At 41.4% G+C, this 18,228-nt stretch overlaps 1 protein-coding gene across 1 annotated transcript in view; it reads right to left on the minus strand.

The window, feature by feature from the left end:
- LOC145390393 (uncharacterized) overlaps positions 1-18,228 on the minus strand; it is a 233,807-nt gene that overhangs the window by 15,707 nt on the left and 199,872 nt on the right. Inside the window, exon 5 of the mRNA XM_080265331.1 lies at positions 6,847-6,980. Within this exon, the coding sequence (XP_080121457.1) occupies positions 6,847-6,980 (134 nt within the window). The remainder of the gene's footprint in view (positions 1-6,846; positions 6,981-18,228) is intronic.

An 18,228-nucleotide genomic window follows, 5' to 3' on the forward strand; every position in this document is an offset into this window, starting at 1 on the left:
TGTAATTTGAGTATAACTGTTGTTGCATTTTTTCTTGTACTGTATAGCATAAGTTTAATTTGTAGGCCTAGTGAAGTTTTTGTGATTCGTGTGGGGTTCTTTATGTCAGTCATTTTTGATAATAGTTTGTATCTGTAATTATTTATCTGGCATTCACTGAGTATTATCTGGTATCTCATTTTATCAGGGCTGACTTAGATAAATTTACTCTTGCTAATTTCGTGTTAATAGAGGCTATTGCAGTTAACCATATATTTAACCTGTTTTTGCCATTACATTATCCTTATGAGTCCTGAATGTTTTGTTGTTAATTTAAGCATTAAACTTTAACTTGTAATTTTACCTAACTCTTTTGTTTTGAACCTAGAACTTTACGGGACAGTAGTGACTCTTCGTATTCTCACTTAAAGTGTACATTATCTTTCTCTGTTTCGTAACAATATATATATATATATATATATATATATATATATATATATATATATATATATATATATATATATATATATGGAGCCTCTGTGGTAAGGTGTGCGTTTTCGTACACTAAAGAACGAGGGTTCGGCCCCGCCATGGTAATAAACTTTGGGAGCGTTCTTCTGGCCACGTGCTGCATTGGCGTACACAAGGGGTCCTGTGGTTGAACCAGTGTCACATATTATAAAGTGTGCTTGCACCCAGTTGGCTTGCTACACGTGGTTCACAGAATACACATACATCCAAAGCCACCCCAACACTACAGTTACACTTACAAGCACTTCTCACCCTACATACAATCTCTACCAGACAGCCTAAGCCACTTGGTAGAGATACATTGGCTGTATCGTCCCTACTTCGGTTGGGATAGGCCGGTCCTGCAGTGGACACTCAAACGGCTGATGAGATGATATATATATATATATATATATATATATATATATATATATATATATATATATATATATATATATACAAATCATGTTTTACATTATGAGAATGTCGTCATACTGAGTGTGCTTATACATATACAGTATATATATATATATATATATATATATATATATATATATATATATATATATATATATATATATATATATATATCATGTTTTACATTATGAGAATGTCGTCATACTGAGTGTGCTTATACATATACAGTATATATATATATATATATATATATATATATATATATATATATATATATATATATATATATATATATATATATATATCATGTTTTAAATTACGAGAACGTCCTGATAGCGAGTATGCTAATAAACACTGAAGCTGACTTGTGCAGTTCCGTCGCTACTAAGCCAAGTAAAATCATTTGGTGCCTCCAAGACTAATGCGATTAGAATAAATCATCATAACATGATCATTATAATCATCATCATCACTATCTTCCTTTTCATAAAGGCCATCCTCATTATCGTTATCATTCTTATCGTACTCTTCCTCGCCTATAAATGGGGTGAGAATTAGGCTGTGGTCACATGGGACATTTTTGAGCACTTCTTGCTTCCAGAATTGCTGTTTTTCTCGATATAAAGACATTTGAAAGATTTCTGCGTGATTATTATGGAAAGATTTGCAGACGAGTGTGTCCTTCACAGGATGAATGACTTTCAACAATTCCTGGGGTCAAACCAATGCTAATAATACATTTATAACACAATATGTAATAGTCATTTTGTGCTTAATCATCACGTAACGTATTATTCCACAAAAAAACACTCATATAGTTTTAAAGGCACTGGGACAGTATACTGTACATCGGATGTTGGTTTGACCAGCTTTTGTTTCCATATATGCCTGCCGCTCACTCAAGGTCACAGACTTCTCATGTTAGTATCCTGATTGTCTATAATATGAAAAACAACACAGCAGATGAAGAATTGGGGATCTGATGAGTTATATCTGATGATTTATGGGTCCTTCAAATTAAGCTCTGACTAGCTGATAATAAATATTCCCACTCCTCTTGTAGCACACTACTTTAACCCCTACACCGCGGGCTTGTTTACCAATGACTTGCGTGTGCCGCGGGGTTATTTGGGCTCCGACAGACTCTCAAAAAATATTTGCCAAAAATCAGTTATTAGTTCTGGAATAATAAAATTACATATGCTTATGGCACATGCCTTCAGCTTTCTTCTGGAATGATTGTTGAGCCTTCGTCGGTTACCGTAGGACTTGTGGAGACCTCTGAAGTAGGGTAACGAAGTCTCCACTTTACACTTCCCGACAACCCGTAATATGATTACCACAGCCAGATACAAACACTATAAACACTATTCTACAATTTTCAAGTAGTTTGGGATCCATACTAAAAAAAAAAAAACACTGTGAGAGCAATGGAAATTACGAGCGCGTCTGATCGTCGCACTGGCACTAGTTCGCTTTTGTTACTCTGTCATTTATTATTCATAAAACCCCTCACACTTTATATTTCTATTACTATATAACACTTATATATATCTACAGTCTTTATCCGTAAGTTTCCTTCAGTAGTATTAGTTTATTGTCACTGTAGGGATTCAATTTCTTTCAGTTAAATACGTAGCATTCACTTTCTCGTCCTGTATACTGGCATTGAGAGTGAATGTCACTTTCATCTTCACTCTCATAACTCATAGCATTCAGACATGCTAGAGTGAAACTTTCACTTTCATTACTCCTAGGGTATATACTCGTATTCTTATAATACTACTCATTTACATTTCTATTTACGTTCTCTATTTTATTTACGTTATTTACATTTCTATTTTATTTACACTGTGTTGTGCACTGTCACTTGAAATAACTTATAAAACTATTTTCCATTGTTCACGTATATTTACATTCATTACTTTCACTTGCTGTTTTCACATTATTTACACATTATTTACAATTCCACTTGCACTGTTTTACTCAATAGAAAGATCGTAGTCACTCTTTTATCAATTGTCAGCCCTTTACCTCTTTCCACACGAGGTTTAGTAGGGGGTAAAGGTCACAGGGCCATTTGCATGGGGGTGAAAAAAGGCCTTGAAGTCAGCAAGAAGAAACATACGTACTCTCGCTTCGGAAGATGAGAGTAAACTGATAACGGAAGGCCAGCGTGGAGGCCTGTTTAGGGGTTATTCAGAGTTACCAATATTGGTTCTTGAAACAGCTAAGTCTAGCACTGATATGATTGGCAGGAAATCTAGACAATACATTATAAATCTGGTAGTTCCAGGTGAATGTAAATATCACTTAGGCTTCTCCTTTCCCTCCCTACATGTATATTTATTACGAAAATAGATTAGAGGCCTACTTAGGAGATATATATTCAGAGCTACCAATGTTAAATCTTGAAACAGCTTTGTCTAGCACTGATATGATTGGCAGGAAATCTAGACAATACATTATAAATTAGGTAGTTCCAGGTGAATGTAAATATCACTTAGGCTTCTCCCTTCCCTCCTTACATGTATATTTATTACGAAAATAGTTTATAGGGCATATTTCAAGGAGAAAAAAACAGCGAAAATTAGCGAACGAGTGCACGTGAGGTGTTGTCAGGTGATAATTAGCCAATTCCAGGTGTATGGCACTCTCACTTACCTTATTTCTTTCTTGTATATATTATTTGGTATAAGAATACGACATAGGGCTTATTTCAATGGATGAAATCAGTGAAAAATTCCAGGGAAGATTTACTTAGCGTAGCACAGCCGGGCAGGCGAGAGGATAGGGTAATGGAGGGGGGGTAGGGAGGGGAGTCAAGAATGGGGAGAAATGGCTAAATTGTCAACAATGGATGGGAGTACAGATGAGATTAGGAGTGCTGACTAGTGTTGGACATTGGCAGTACTGATAGATGATACAAGCCTCCACTTGGAAGCCCGGGTGAATTCAAAATAACACAGAATCACAAAAGCGATGCCCCGCGGTATGATCCCTTGCTCCCAAGCGTCACGAAAGTGACGCCCCACGGTTAAGGGGTTAAAGTTATCAAAGTTTTCTTGAATTTCGCATCTGCAAGCTATTATAAGCATCAATATCGCCAGTGTAGCAGCAGCATCGTTGGTGTTAATCATCACTGTACTCATGTATGTTATCAGTAAATTTTAATAGCATATGACTATCATTCATCTGACCTGCATGGCCACACAAACTTTTTGTTCCTTGTCTATTATAGAACGAATCGTGTGACCACTGTCACGAGTCGGCTAGTGACATTGGCTTTTGTGGGAAACCGCGAACTTTAGTGGAATCCCAGTTTATCGTTCAGTTAACCGCTCATTCGGCCGGGAGTCTTTTCAAATCAATTTTTCATTGTCATAAGTGATCGTCTTTGTGTGAGACATTAGCGCTTCCGCTTAGAGATTTGTTTTGGGCACGTTTCGCTCACTCTAGCCGTTAAAAAATGCGGCCACAGCGCTCCATTTCTTTCCCACGAGTTAGTCAGTCAAGTGTCTGTCGTGACGGAGTGTGGTTCTGTGCTCCAGCAGTGAGAGTAGTGAGAGGTCAGCTAGCACCCAGACTCCACTAGACTACGGTTCTCCAGGCTCCCACCCTTCTTCGGTGATACACCACATTCATTGACCAGTATTTTCTTTTCGTTTTCCTAGACTTAAGAGTTTAGTTAAGGTGCTTTTCCTAGGCGTAAGAATTTAGCTCTTGAGTGAGTGAGTGAGTACGATCTTTTTATTTGAATTCATTTTGAGATGTAACGTTAAATTTATTTTTGTAATCAATAAATTTAACAGTTCTTTTTCTTGAGCTTAATGTAATGGAAAGTCGTGTTTCATTTCTCCACAATTAAGCTTATTTCCCTTATAGCTCCTAGCTTGCATAAACGTTTTGCCATTCATAACTGGTACTTAGGCCGGTCTTGTTGTATTAAGCTTAAAATCCGTTGTGCCTCCTAGGAGTTTAGCATCAGCAAGAACCTGATATTATTAATAGTATTAGTCATTTATTGTCAGGGGTGAAGTAACTTTCTCCAGAGGCTAACACTACTAATAATCAGCATTTGTAAGTAATTAGTCTCTGCTGTGTACTGTTGAGAAAGTTTATAAATTCTCATCCTTAGAGAATCGTGCGAAGCAAGCCAGCGTTAAGTAATCATTGATTGATGTAGCAAGACAGTTCTTATTCTTGCTGTTCAGTATTATTGAACATTATCATTTAAATAAAATTTTGCATTTATTTTAAAAACCCCGTGACAACCACATATGAATGAAGTTCATTGTTCTTGCTATTGCCCTTCGGATTGCTACTGCTCGAAAACATCCCCTTGTGACAATGGCTTTAGTAAACGAAGAAATGAGAACCTGCTCATGATCAGACACCTAACATTCCCTCCACACAAATCTAAAGTCCCTCAGCACTTACATTTCCTCTCCTGCCTTGTGAGCTACTTCAGCTCCCTGACATCCAACTGCTATATCCCCATTTTGATTCTAAGTACCTGAAACATTTCACTTTCTCCATATCATCTCTACTGAAACACTCATATCGTTCTGTTCACGTCATGCATTCATCCCCTTTCTAATCTCACAGATTTTTACTTGCACTCATCCCCTCTTTCTAATCTCACAGATTCATGCTTGCACTCATCCCCACTCTCCAATCTTCAGATTCTTCCAAGCTCAGCTGCTAACTGACTTCCAATATATTACCACTATGCCGGGAATCGAACCCGGGACTCTAAAGTACGAGCCAGGCAGCATACTACTACACCACGACCAGGTAAGAGTTATCTCACATTGTCACAATCTTGTAACCAATGTCCCTCCGCCCCCACTGTGGGCATGAAGAATATGAGATAACCCCCTGGCACTCGGGCATGCAGATGCTTTTAGTTTATCCCAAGCACTTACGGCAAGTCAGAATGAAGAGGGAAACCTGTAATATATTGGATGATTTTTCCTGTGTACAGTACAGGTTTCCCTCTTCATTCTGACTTGCCGGAAGTGCTTGGGATAGAAAAGCATCTACTTGCTCGAGTGCCAGGGGGTTATCTCATCCTCTTCATGCCCACAGTAGGGGCGGAGGGACATTGGTTACAAGATTGTGACAATGTGAGGTAACTTTTACCTTGTCGTGGTGTAGTGGTTTTCTGCCTGGCTCTCACCTGAGAGTCCAGTGTTCGATTCCCAGCATAGTGATAATATATTGGATTATTTTTCCTGTGTACAGTAGCGTACAGGTTTCTCTCTTAATTCTGACTTGCCGTAAGTGCCTGGGATAGATTAAAAGCATCTACTTGCCCGAGTGTTATCTCATCCTCTTCATGCCCACAGTGGGGGCGGAGGGACATTGGTTACAATATTGTGACAATGTGAGGCAATTTTTACCTGGCTGTGGTGTAGTGGTATGCTGTCTGGCTTTCACCTGAGTCCCGGGTTCGATTTCCGGCATAGTGGTATTATAGTGGATGATTTTTCGTGTGTACAGTACAGGTTTCTCTCTTCATGCTAACTGACTGTTTCCCAATCTTACCCTCGCCCAGCATCCGTTTAACTTGCCTTATTCCCAGTACCTTATATCTGTCTCTCTCACCACCCCGTCTATGAAGAGAACGAACATGCATGGAAACATAACACGTACCTGATGCTGTCCTAAAAAGCCTCAAACCATTCCTCCTCCTCCTCTCCTCTCCTCTCTCTCTTACACGTGTCCTATGTCTTAATTAAAGCTCTTCATTGAATTTATAAGTTTTCCCTCCTCCATGCATTTGTGATACTTTTCACAAGACGTCTCTATCACCTGTCATATGCCTTCTCAATGTTCAAAAATGCTACATATAAACTAATCTTACCATACCCTCACCCCCTGATTGTTATGGGATGCAAGAGGCAAGGGATAGAATAAAACCTTACCTAACCTCACCTTGACGTCATTGATGTACCAGTCGAGCTCTGAAGGCGGTCTTGCCCATGGCGAAGTACAGTTGGCTTTGAGCTCCTCCCCAGGTGACCACTGCTGCTTACTTACGGACAACTGAGGTGAGGACTTCGGCTCGTCTGTTGGAGAAGGAAAAAGGGAACGCAGAGATGTATGTGCTTGTCGACTGCAAGAGATTCATCACTTTTATTAATGCAGTGGCATACTTTTTTAGTGCAATATTACTACTTTCAAACGAAGTTATCTTGCTCAGGAGTTTATAGATACTGGAACAGAAAACAAAGGCCAAATATATCATCTCCAGATTAAAAAGTCTCTTTTAATATGAATGAAATAATCTGTCATTAAAAGAAATAAAACGTAAAAGACGCCGATGTACTGATCTAGTTTAGGCATGAATTTATGCCTAACGAGTTCTATTCAGTTTTTACTAAATCCCAAGCTTCCCATAGAAAACTACCCACAACTATCGGATTCACATTCCAGCTCCTATCCGTACAGCGCGTGTAGTGTATGCCTGAGCTTATACAGGAGAGAAAAATGGAGCAAAGGATGAAAACTATAAGCTTTAGGTTGTGGATGAGGAAATATGGGAATACCGCTAAAATCAAATGTTTATCTAAGCAGAAGATCATAGTTTTATATACCGAATAGTTTGTGTCTTGATTTCACAATGCCAGGAAATGTTTAGCAAAAATATTTAAAAAGTACCCGGTACATTGAAATTCTTTATACAGAGAACACTTGTGTGGAAACTATTTTCCCCTGGGGAGATATCGTGTGTGTAGCGATATATGCGCAGCTTTTAATACAGTTTTCCCTGTTAAAATCAGAGGAATTTACCAGAGAATGTATAGTGTTGATTCAAAGCCGTTCAATAACCTTAGATTTGCTCTAATATTCTGGTTAATAGTCTTTAATATCAATAAATTAAATGCTACTGCGTTTAACCTTTTCTGGAGGACATCTATAATGTAAATACATGTACAAATATCAATAACAATTGGAATATTCCATGTACAACTGCAGACATAGGAACCTGGTACACGTAAGTGGCTGGTTTGCGATACCTGGTAACCTGCCGTGATAAGGCGAGAAATTCAGTTAATGAACTTCCTCAGTTGTAACGGTGATCCTGAATGGCTGTTGTGTTTTATGATATATACAGTATAGTTATCATGGAAAAGACGAATAATCATCGATAAATATGCATGCACAATTATAGTAAATAGTTATTTGTACAAGTGTTTCTCACCAGTTTACTTTTCTTTACGATGATAAAATTTTAACAGGAAGAAAACATCAGGTTTGGCAGTACAGTATCTCATTCCCAGGCTTACCACACGATATCGTAAGGCCAGCCTGAATATAATATTTGGTCACTGGAAATCTAGAGGTCTTCATGAAAATGTCCTTCACAGGTTGTATATTAAGACATTCTTATTGTTAAAGCAACAGCGACCATAAAATAATGAAGGTAACTAACTGAAATTAAACAGTGACAACAGCTTACCATCCTGCTGTGCCATCATCCACAGCAGGCCGGTGACCAGTCGAGTCAGGGCGACCAACTGTTCCATTCCATATCACCTAGACATACGATACTCTTTTATATTAAAACTAAATTTATTAGTTAGCGACCTCATTATGTCTTCCATAATACAGAGAATGTTACTGTGAGGTATATGGCAAGGACAGCAAGCCCTGCTTGAGCCCTCTATAAATGATACATTTCCATGCAATATTATTATTATAGCCTGTTCGATATGCAACTGGGAATATTTGGTGGAAAGTAATATTAATGATTCTTCAACGATAAAATATAAACACTAAGTCATAACTTTTACTAACATTTGCCGGATGAAAACTAAAGACGAAACTAAAGTGATTGTTTCATCAACCCGCAGATCTACACCTAAAACTTGTTGCACTAAAATAAATTCGAGATATGATTCCCATGCTTGTAGTTCATGGCATTTTCAACTACTGGTGAAGAAAATTACCATATGCACTCATATTACTCCCATTCATATTTGCAAAGCATCAGAATCATCATCAATAACGCCAACTGCCTAACCGACAACAAGTCTGCTCCCTCATTACCTCAGTTCACACTCACCATACACTCACTCATTCCACTGCCACGTTTTCCATTCTTGTTAATACAAGTATTGTTATCTCTTAATCATGTTATATATCCTACGTGAAGAATCCTGAAGGATACATGCCTTACATGGGCAATTATTGTAACATTCACCTTCCCTGATATTTAATATGGTGCAGATTCTGAGGTATTCTTCACAACACACAAATTAAAATATATATGGTCATCATCCTTGCCTTTTGAGACAAGGGACAAACCATTTTAGGTTTTATATAACTATTTATGGTTATGTATACTATCATGTGTTTATAGCAAGAGTTAGTGTTGAGAGACTGAGTAACGATTTGAAGAAGTCGTAGTGATGGGAGATGATAAGAAGAATAGGCATGACGTGTCACCAGTGTGGAATGTGGGACAGAAGGGTGTTGGAGTGATCGTGGTGTGAGTGACTGATATTATGATAAGACGCTATGAAATCGCAGTTGCTACGGTGTTTTACCATTGTGGGAAAAGCGAATCCAAAGGAAAGCATTTGCTCCTTGATGTTTTTCAGCTTACTGACATGCAGATAAAACTGACATTCACACCAGTAGAAAATATTTATGGTCATGTAGATACAACAAATTCGTGTGGCGCCTCTTTTACCACAGAGGACGGGACAGTCCTAGTAGCGAGCAGAGGGAGGGAGGAAATAATTTATAACAGCAAAGTGATGAAAGGGGAAACGTAAGGTATTAATCCAGACGTCTGGCAGTTAGGCAGTTTGTGTTAATGATGATTCTGATGCTTTACAAATATGAATGAAACTGATTTGATTTGATTAATTCATTACGCCCGAAGGCGACAAAGCTATTACAGTGCCATGCGGCCATATGTGAGGCAAGTACAGGGGAACTCGTGCCAGGACACGGTGTCTAGCTATAACAAATTAACACCCACCAAAGTGTGGATGACGCATGAGAATAACATCTAGGTTATCATCTTCCGACAAAGGTTTACAAGTGTCCACCAATGTGAGTCTATGTGGTATTAAATCAGAGACAAATGGAAATTGCAGGCAATAATGGTCAATAATGGTCATGGGTGTTGGCATTGGGTGCATCACACAGCTTACAGGAGGAGAAATGAGGTGCCTTGCCTGCCCCAGCCACCTGCCACACAGTTCGGTAGCCCAGTCTGAGGCGGGCACACGCCACGTTATGTCGACGAACCATAAGACCATTGCAACGATATTTGTGGGGATGAGAGAAAGTGGTCATAATGTTGGATAGACGCACTGTGATCCCTCCCAGCATTTCTACTGTGCAGAATAGGGGAGCGGACTGATCTGCATATTATGTGCTTGTAGCAAATGGGAGAGGGATTAGTAGCATCCACTCCTGCAGAGTGCCATCAGTGTAGATATGGTGGGCCGAAGGGAGGGAAGATGACAGCCTGGCGATGGTCTCCAAAGCTAACTGTTTCTGAAGCTGAGGCAGGTCAATCTTGGAGGCCAGAGTGTATGAGATGGCACGCACAGGGGCCTGCCAAGGTGGAATGCCATAGTCCACCCCCTCAGCAAGCACCGGTACGTTGATGTTTAGCTGTCAGATGTTTGAACAAACAGTATTAACTAGTATGCGGCCACCACTGCAAAGCAGAGGCCTTGATGCAGTGGGATCAAGGGAAGTCTGAATGATGTGAGAGTAGTGGGGAGAAAGGTGAGGATAATGCAGGCACTTAACGCTGAAGTATGTAACCACAGAGTATATTCTCTCAACAAGTGGTGGAATGTTGAGTTCAAGCTGCATGTTGACAATTCTGATTGAGACAGGGCAGCCCAGGATGAGTCTCATTACTGTGTTTGGAAGTTCTCAAGAGGTTGTAAGGCTGTTCTGGAAAGTTGACAAAGAACAAGGGAGAGATAATCAACAACTGATCAAATGAACGCTATGTATATGGTTCGTGCTACAAGAATAGACACCCCGGCAGCGTAATTAGTGAGCCACTTGAGAGGTGTTAGGTGCCGCTGTAGACAATCGGATGCACGCGTTGTCTTGCAGGAATGGAGGAAGAAATCCGTACAGTTGCCTCCAGATAAAGGTACTGCACACACTGAGGAATAACAATCCCCAACAGAGAATACAAGCAGTGTTCTTGCTGGACGGGAAATGAAGATTCTACTCTTTTATGGAGAGATAATGAGTCCGCATTTGGAAGCCAACTCGTGAAACAAGTGAAGGAAACGTTGCAGATCTGCCAGGGAATTTGAGTAAATGCAGATGTCATCAGCATAGCAAGTAATCGTGGTTCCAGTGATGTCAGGAAGGAAGGTGAGTACACGATGTATGAGGATATTAAACAAAAAAGGACTAAGGACACCACCTTGTGGAGTACCAAGCTCGAAATCCTTAGCAGTGCTGTATGCACCCTTAAAAAGTACATGAGAGGACCTATTAGTCAGGTAACCACGTATCCATTGCAGCAGGTTTCCCTGAACTCCAAAATCCACTAGCTGGTCGAGGACGATGTCTCTGTTGGCGACATCAAATGCACTCTTTAAATCAATGAAGGTCACTACACTGGTGGGGGATAGGAGGGTGTATAGCTCCATGAGGCAGTGATGTGTCCCTCGTTGTGGGAAAAAGCCATACAATCGGGGCGAGAGCTTGTCCTGTAACGTAAACTAGAGTCTTGTGAGGAGGATGCGTTCTAGTACTTTGCTGAAGCAGGAGGTGAGGGAAACAGGTCGGAATTTATCAGTGCCAGCTTTAGGAATAGGCACGATTGTACTGCGGGTCCAGGCTTGAGGCACATATCCCAAACGGATCCAAAGATTGAACAGCTGAAGAAGGGGATTACCAGGAACTTTCAGGAGGACACAGAGGACAGAAAAAGTGATGCCATCATCACCTGCAGCCGGTACCTTACCCCTGGCGAGGGCCTGTCTTAATTCATCATCAGTTATAGCCACACCATCCTCATCATCTGTCCTCAGTAAAGTAGCGGTGAGACGGAGTGCACAAAAGTTTTTCTGGGTGGAAAGTATGTCCTGTATGTGTATGGGAAGGCCACAAGCCCGTGACTGTGCAGCCCAGGCATCTTCAAGGTCCTGTGCATACTGTGCTGGACTGTGGTGGAGGAAACTAAGGGGCTTCTTCTTAACAATCTTGTTGATAAGGCACCACATGGATCCAACAGTCATTTGATGGTTGAGGCTATCGGTAAGATAATGCCATGAATCGGTATAAATGCAGTGCTGGAGAGCAACTAGATCATCCCTCGACAATTGATACCCATGGAGACTCTCGGGGGAAGGTCGTCTTTGAAAGGCAAAACCATCTTCCACCACCTTCCTCTCTGCCTGAGCGATGCGATTATCCAGTGTCCAGGTGTGGGCATCATGATGGCGTGTAATGTGTGGCCTGCTGACATAATGAGTGTAGAAGCCATGCATGGAGCTGACAAGTGATGAATACAACTTTTCGGGACAATAAGGGTCACGTGGAAAGAAGGTTGATCATATATGAGATGTATGTAGGGCAGTACTTGGGTGGGATTGCAATGCAAATGCATGTGTGTACAGGAGAAGGTGTAGCAGGGAGGAAATAATGAAGGCTGAGAGCAATGTGATTAAAGAAGAGCACAGGGATAGATGAACACCTGACCCGGGACGCCACGAGGCCGGATGTAAGGACGTGATCTAGTGTGCGTCCTCGAGAGTGTGTGGTCCCACCAGTGCCCCAGCGGGTGTGCTGATTATGATGAATATACTCAAGAAGTTTCGTCCTGTTACGGTTAATGGTGTCAGAAAGGTCCCCCAAAGCAGGGTGTCAGGCATTAAAACCCCCTATGTATATCATGCCACGGATGGTGGGAACTGGGACAGCAGCTGTATTCAACCTGCCTGGTGCAGAGTACACGTTGCACAACCGAATTGTGCGGCTTCCAGTGGTGACCTCAAGAAGCTGGAAGGTTGTCTCGTCGTCCACAGAGCTTTGGAGGAAACAGTGCTGGATGGAGGAGTGGACATACGTGACAAGTCCATTCCTAACTCGATGGACGTAAGAAACATAACCACCGAGAGTGGGTGCCTCTACCCCGAGTGGCGCATGACCAACAAAGGATTGCTGAATGAAAATGATATCCGGGTGGCGACTGTATACATATCCTTTGTTTGCAGTAAGTTTAAACCGGTTAGTAACACCACAGGCATTCTAAGAGATCACATGCAGTTGTGCCATGTTACCGAACTTTGCCATGACATTTGCGGGGGCAAGATGAGGAAGTGGTGGTGGCATGAAATACGCTATGCAGCGTGCCATGAGGGGAAGACTCTGTGGGGGAAGCATTCAGTTGTCCAATGGGAGTGACAATGGAGTTCAGCTTCTCTGTAAGGGTGGTGAAAGTTGTAATGATGACTTGTGATTCAACCACTGAATTTAATGTTGTCTCAAGTGTGGCTTGCTTGCTAACCAAGCCATCAACGCGGGCTTCTATTGCACTGAAACGTGCCGTGAGTGAGCTAATCTGAGTCCTCAGAGTGGCAACAGTATTGCAAAGTTCAGTGACTGCAGCTGAGTCCAAACCGACAGTGGACGCAGGGGGAGCGGGAGTGTGGAGTGGTGGTGGTGGTGACACTAGTGCAGCCCCACCCTTGGCAATGGGGGTAGGGTTAGCCCAGTGCCTAGTGCAGCCATGCCAAACGTTAACTCCTTCTTGATGACGTCTGGGACATTTCCAGTGCAAGGTATCTGGAGGTGGTGGGCTGGGTTGCATCGGGGCTGTATCAGAAGTAGGTGGAGGGGGTCCGTGAGGACACGTCCGAGAGTCGTGTTGGCCAGAGCACCATGCACACCGTTTTGGTGCAGAGCAATACCAGGAGATGTGACCAATACCCTAGCATTGAAAGCACCACGGTCATTCCTCCTTCATCTTGTGAAACTCACAAGATGGGAGGCAGGGAAGGAAGCTGAAGGTGACTATTGGTGGTGGCGGGTGAGGATGGCTCCATGTGACTACCAGCCGGTTGATAGGAGTGCCATTCTGGTGGAAACGTTGGGTTGAGTAGATACCTGGTAGCTTGTTGGCCAAGTTGGGATCATTGCAGACAGGATAATGTGTAAGGAGTTAATTTAGGGGGAAGCAGTGGCTCAATCGGTAGAGAGGTGGTGTGCATTCCTAATGGACCCAGGTTCAAATCCCCACTGGGGCAGGGAACAGTTTAAGGATGTGAATTTCATTAAATCAGGCTTTACTGGTCTACCAGAAGCCCCGTTGACATGTCATTAAAATACCCCTGCTAATACCAATAGACCAGTCCTGTATGAGACAGCCCTAGCATGTATTCAATATGGACGGTGGGTGTTAGCATCGAAGTGGTGACATGTGGAGATGTATGGTATGTAGGAGGACTGTTGGGCCTTGATAGCAGGCTGTGAAGCCTATGCCAAGAGTCGGACACATAAAAAAAAAAGTAGGAAACTTGCAGGGCCTCTCAGGTGAGTCTTGAATTTCCAAAAAAAGGGATAGGAACTCTCCTTTAGTTACGCTATCTACGATATCCCTGCAACGTCTGGAGATCTAGACAAAACAGGAAGTGATTGCAGACATCTTGACCTCCACTTGGGTGCAGTCAAGGTGAAAAGCACTGTTGACCTCAGACAACCATCGAAGTTTGATGTCCACAGTTGGGTTGTCTTTGAATAAAAGCTTGATGTAGACAGCCCTGGGTGCAAATGCCTGAGGCGTAAAGGCAGAAAGCATTGGCGAAACTTGGGGGGATTGAACAAGCTGCAGGAGGCGGGGAGTGTTGGAACCAAGGGCAGATGCCCTCTCCAGAGGACCAGAAGTCTCCTGCCGCATGGAGGATTTGGCAGCAGGGGATGAAGGCTCACTGTTGCTGTCCGAGGTGTAAGGCATGGGGCGTTTGGCAAAGGAAGATGCCTAGCCGACGAGGTGAGCGCGGCAGGTACAGATAGTGCTAGTTCTGTAGCCACTTCCACAGCTAGCGAGACATTGCTACTACTTCGTGGTAGTGGTGACCAGGCACTCCGAGTCATCTCATCCTCATCACTCAACGCCAGGTCAGCTTCAAGGTCCTCAAGGGTGGCAGGGCCCGAGTATTCCATGCTGCACACTTAGGGAGGTAGCAGGGTGAATGGGCGTCAGCTTCACCAGCACGACAGAGCAGACCAGTGGTAGCAGGGGAAGTGGAGTGACGCATCCATGACGTCACACAGGTCGTACTGTGCATGCGCAGAAACGAGAAAACCCGACCAGGGGGGACCCCATCTGCTGTACTGAATTTTCCTGCCAAACTACAGGCTAAGTCCAAACACCAGAAAAACACAGACAACAGTGAAGTAAGCACCAGACCTTTATGTTGCTCCCTGCAATGACAGAAGGGTGTTGGAAGGCAAGGACCAGCAGAAAAACCAGGAATATGAGCTGCACACAGCAATTATTTGTTTATGTCCGGCCACCTGGTGGCGAAATCCCAATATGAATGAAAGTAATATCATTATGGTAATTTGTTCGCCAGTAGTTAGAGATATCATGAATTACATGCATGGGAATCATATTTCAAATTTATTTTAGTGTGACAAGTTTTTAAGATGAAGGGTTGTGGGTTGATGAAACAATCACTTTAGTTTTGTTTTTACATAGGTTTCATATGACACTTGTCAGTAAAAGTGATGACTTAGTGTTTATATTTTATCGTTTGGAGAAAAATCCTAGATATTATTTTCCACCAAATATTTCCAGTTGCATATCAAAGACTATAATAGTAGGAAGTGGTTAGGGTTACGGCAGCTAAAATTTTGCTGTTATGGCTGGTGGTTCAGTTACATTGGAAATAGGTTAGGTTAGATTAATTTAGGTTAATATCGCTACAATTCAGCTTAAGCGCTAGAATTTAGTTTTTATGTTTGATGGTTCAGTTAGGTTAGGTTAGGTAAGGTTACGGTTGCTGTAAAAAGCAACGGGATAGGATTACGGCAACTAGAATTTAGCCGCTGCTGCCGTAATCCTAACCATGGCCTTAGTAATACTGCATGGAAATGTATCATTTATAGGGGGCTCAAGCAGGGCTTGCTGTCCTTGCCATATACCTCACAGTAACATTCTCTGTATTATGGAAGACATAATGAGGTCGCTAACTAATAAATTTAGTTTTAATATAGAAGCGTATCGTATGTCTAGGTGATATAAATGGAACAGTTGGTTGCCCCGACTCGACTGGTCACCGGCCTACTGTGGATGGACTCGATGGAGGTGGCAAAGCATGGTAAGCTGTTGTCACTGTTTAATTTCAGTTAGTTACCTTCATTATTTTATGGCTGCCGTTGCTTTAACAATGAGAATATATTAATATACAAATTGTGAAGGACATTTTCATTAAGACCTCTTGAATTCCAGTGACTGAATGTAATATCCATGCTGGCCTAATGATATTGTGTGGTAAGCCTTGGAGAAGGATACTACCAAATCTGGTGTCGTCTTTCTATTAAAATTCTATCACATCTTTAAGGAAAAAAAAAATTTGTGAGGAACACTAGAGCAAATAATTATTAAACATAAGTGTGCATGCATTTTTATCGATGATTATTCACACACACCACAAAGCCCGCCAGGAGACAGGACGTGTGTGCTAGGCAATCCCTAGGTCCTGTTCTCCCCACTTACTATTTTTTAATCAGCCCATACCCCACTGACCGGGCTAATGTATGGCCCGGCCTGCAATAAAGTTGCAGGAAATCTTTGAACGAACGAATGAACGATGATTATTCGTCTATTGCATACTAACTATATAAATCATAAAATACAGCAGCCAATAAGCATCACCGTTATAAGTGATGAAGTTCATTCAGAGTACAGTATTTTACTCTACTACGGCAGGTTACCAGCTATTGTCAACCCGTCACTTGACATGTAGCAGGTTCATATGTCCGCGGGTGTACATTACTGCGCATGCGTGGTGTGATGATATGGAAAATGGAAGGTCTTATATATCTTAACGTGAATAAAATATCTGGCTTTAGTTTTTATTTAAAACTAAGATTAACTTGTTAAGTTAGACCATCCTTATAAATTTTATGAAGTAATTCATTGTATTTAAGTAAGTGTAATAAAATGATATTTGGCTTCTCAGAATCCAGTGAAGGTGATATGCCATTCAGTGTTGCCACTTTGTGGGAATTTCCCACAAATCTGTGGGACTAATGACCTGACGTGGGACTGTTTGTGGCGGAGCAAATTTCGCTATTAATCTGTGGGAATTTTCATGGGAATTTTCATGGGAATTCGTAAAGGTTGTGGGAAATTCTATGGATCCTTCAAAGTTTGCTTATAACTAACTGTTAATTCCACCAAAAAAGGGGAATTTAGGTAATGTTAAGGAAATGATTATTCAGATGGTATTAAATGAGTCAGGTCTGAATTGGACTTTCCCTCTCTTGTGATAGACTGATCCATATGGCACATGTTTTAGACTCATACGGCCATCTCTTTACTCACACAACTAGAACTCTTTGTGAGGCCTACAAAAAACAACCAAAATAAGCTGTATTATTTTTATGTCAGAAAAAGTCTAAAAGAAACTGATGAATAGGATTTTCCAGTCACACAATGCAGATGCCACAAAAATCAAAAAGGATCTCAATGCTTTGTATCGGAATCAAGTGCATATTGTAGTTATCCAAAATACTTTTCAAAATGTTCTGATGAAAACCTGCCTAAACTTAAATTTTTGGACCATGTTTTGCCTTGTGAAGCCATGAACTTTGGTTATGAGTTCACCACTTATGCAGCAGCTTGTTCTATAAACGAGGCTCTAATCAAGTATGTTAAGAGTTGCAAAACTCATAAACCAAGTTCAGATGCGTTTACCAGAAAATGTAGACATTCTTCCAGTGCTGAAAAGTTTTCATCCATCCAATGCCACATCCCAGACAAAAGATTCTACTGCCCCTATTGGGGCTAGGTAGGGCTATAGGTCAACTTTTGATGATCTTGATGATATTGAAAATGAAGGGAGCACTATCGGACTTCAGCAAAGGCCCAAAAGTTAAGTAGGTAATGTAATCACTTTTGGGCCGAGGTGAATGAAAAAAACACTCTGCAGGACAAAAAATGTTCCCAAATGTTTCTGGCCTTATATTGGCATTTACTATCACATCCATTTTCCAATGCTTCAGTAGTAAGAATCTCTTGTCAGGTGAATGTTATTCACTCTAAACTGAGAAACTGTCTCAGTGTTAGATCAGTTGAGGCATTATTAC

The sequence above is a fragment of the Coenobita brevimanus genome, chromosome 14 (genome assembly GCF_032717465.1).
Source record: "Coenobita brevimanus isolate Jiangsu-jjx chromosome 14, ASM3271746v2, whole genome shotgun sequence".
NCBI classification, from domain to species: domain Eukaryota; kingdom Metazoa; phylum Arthropoda; class Malacostraca; order Decapoda; family Coenobitidae; genus Coenobita; species Coenobita brevimanus.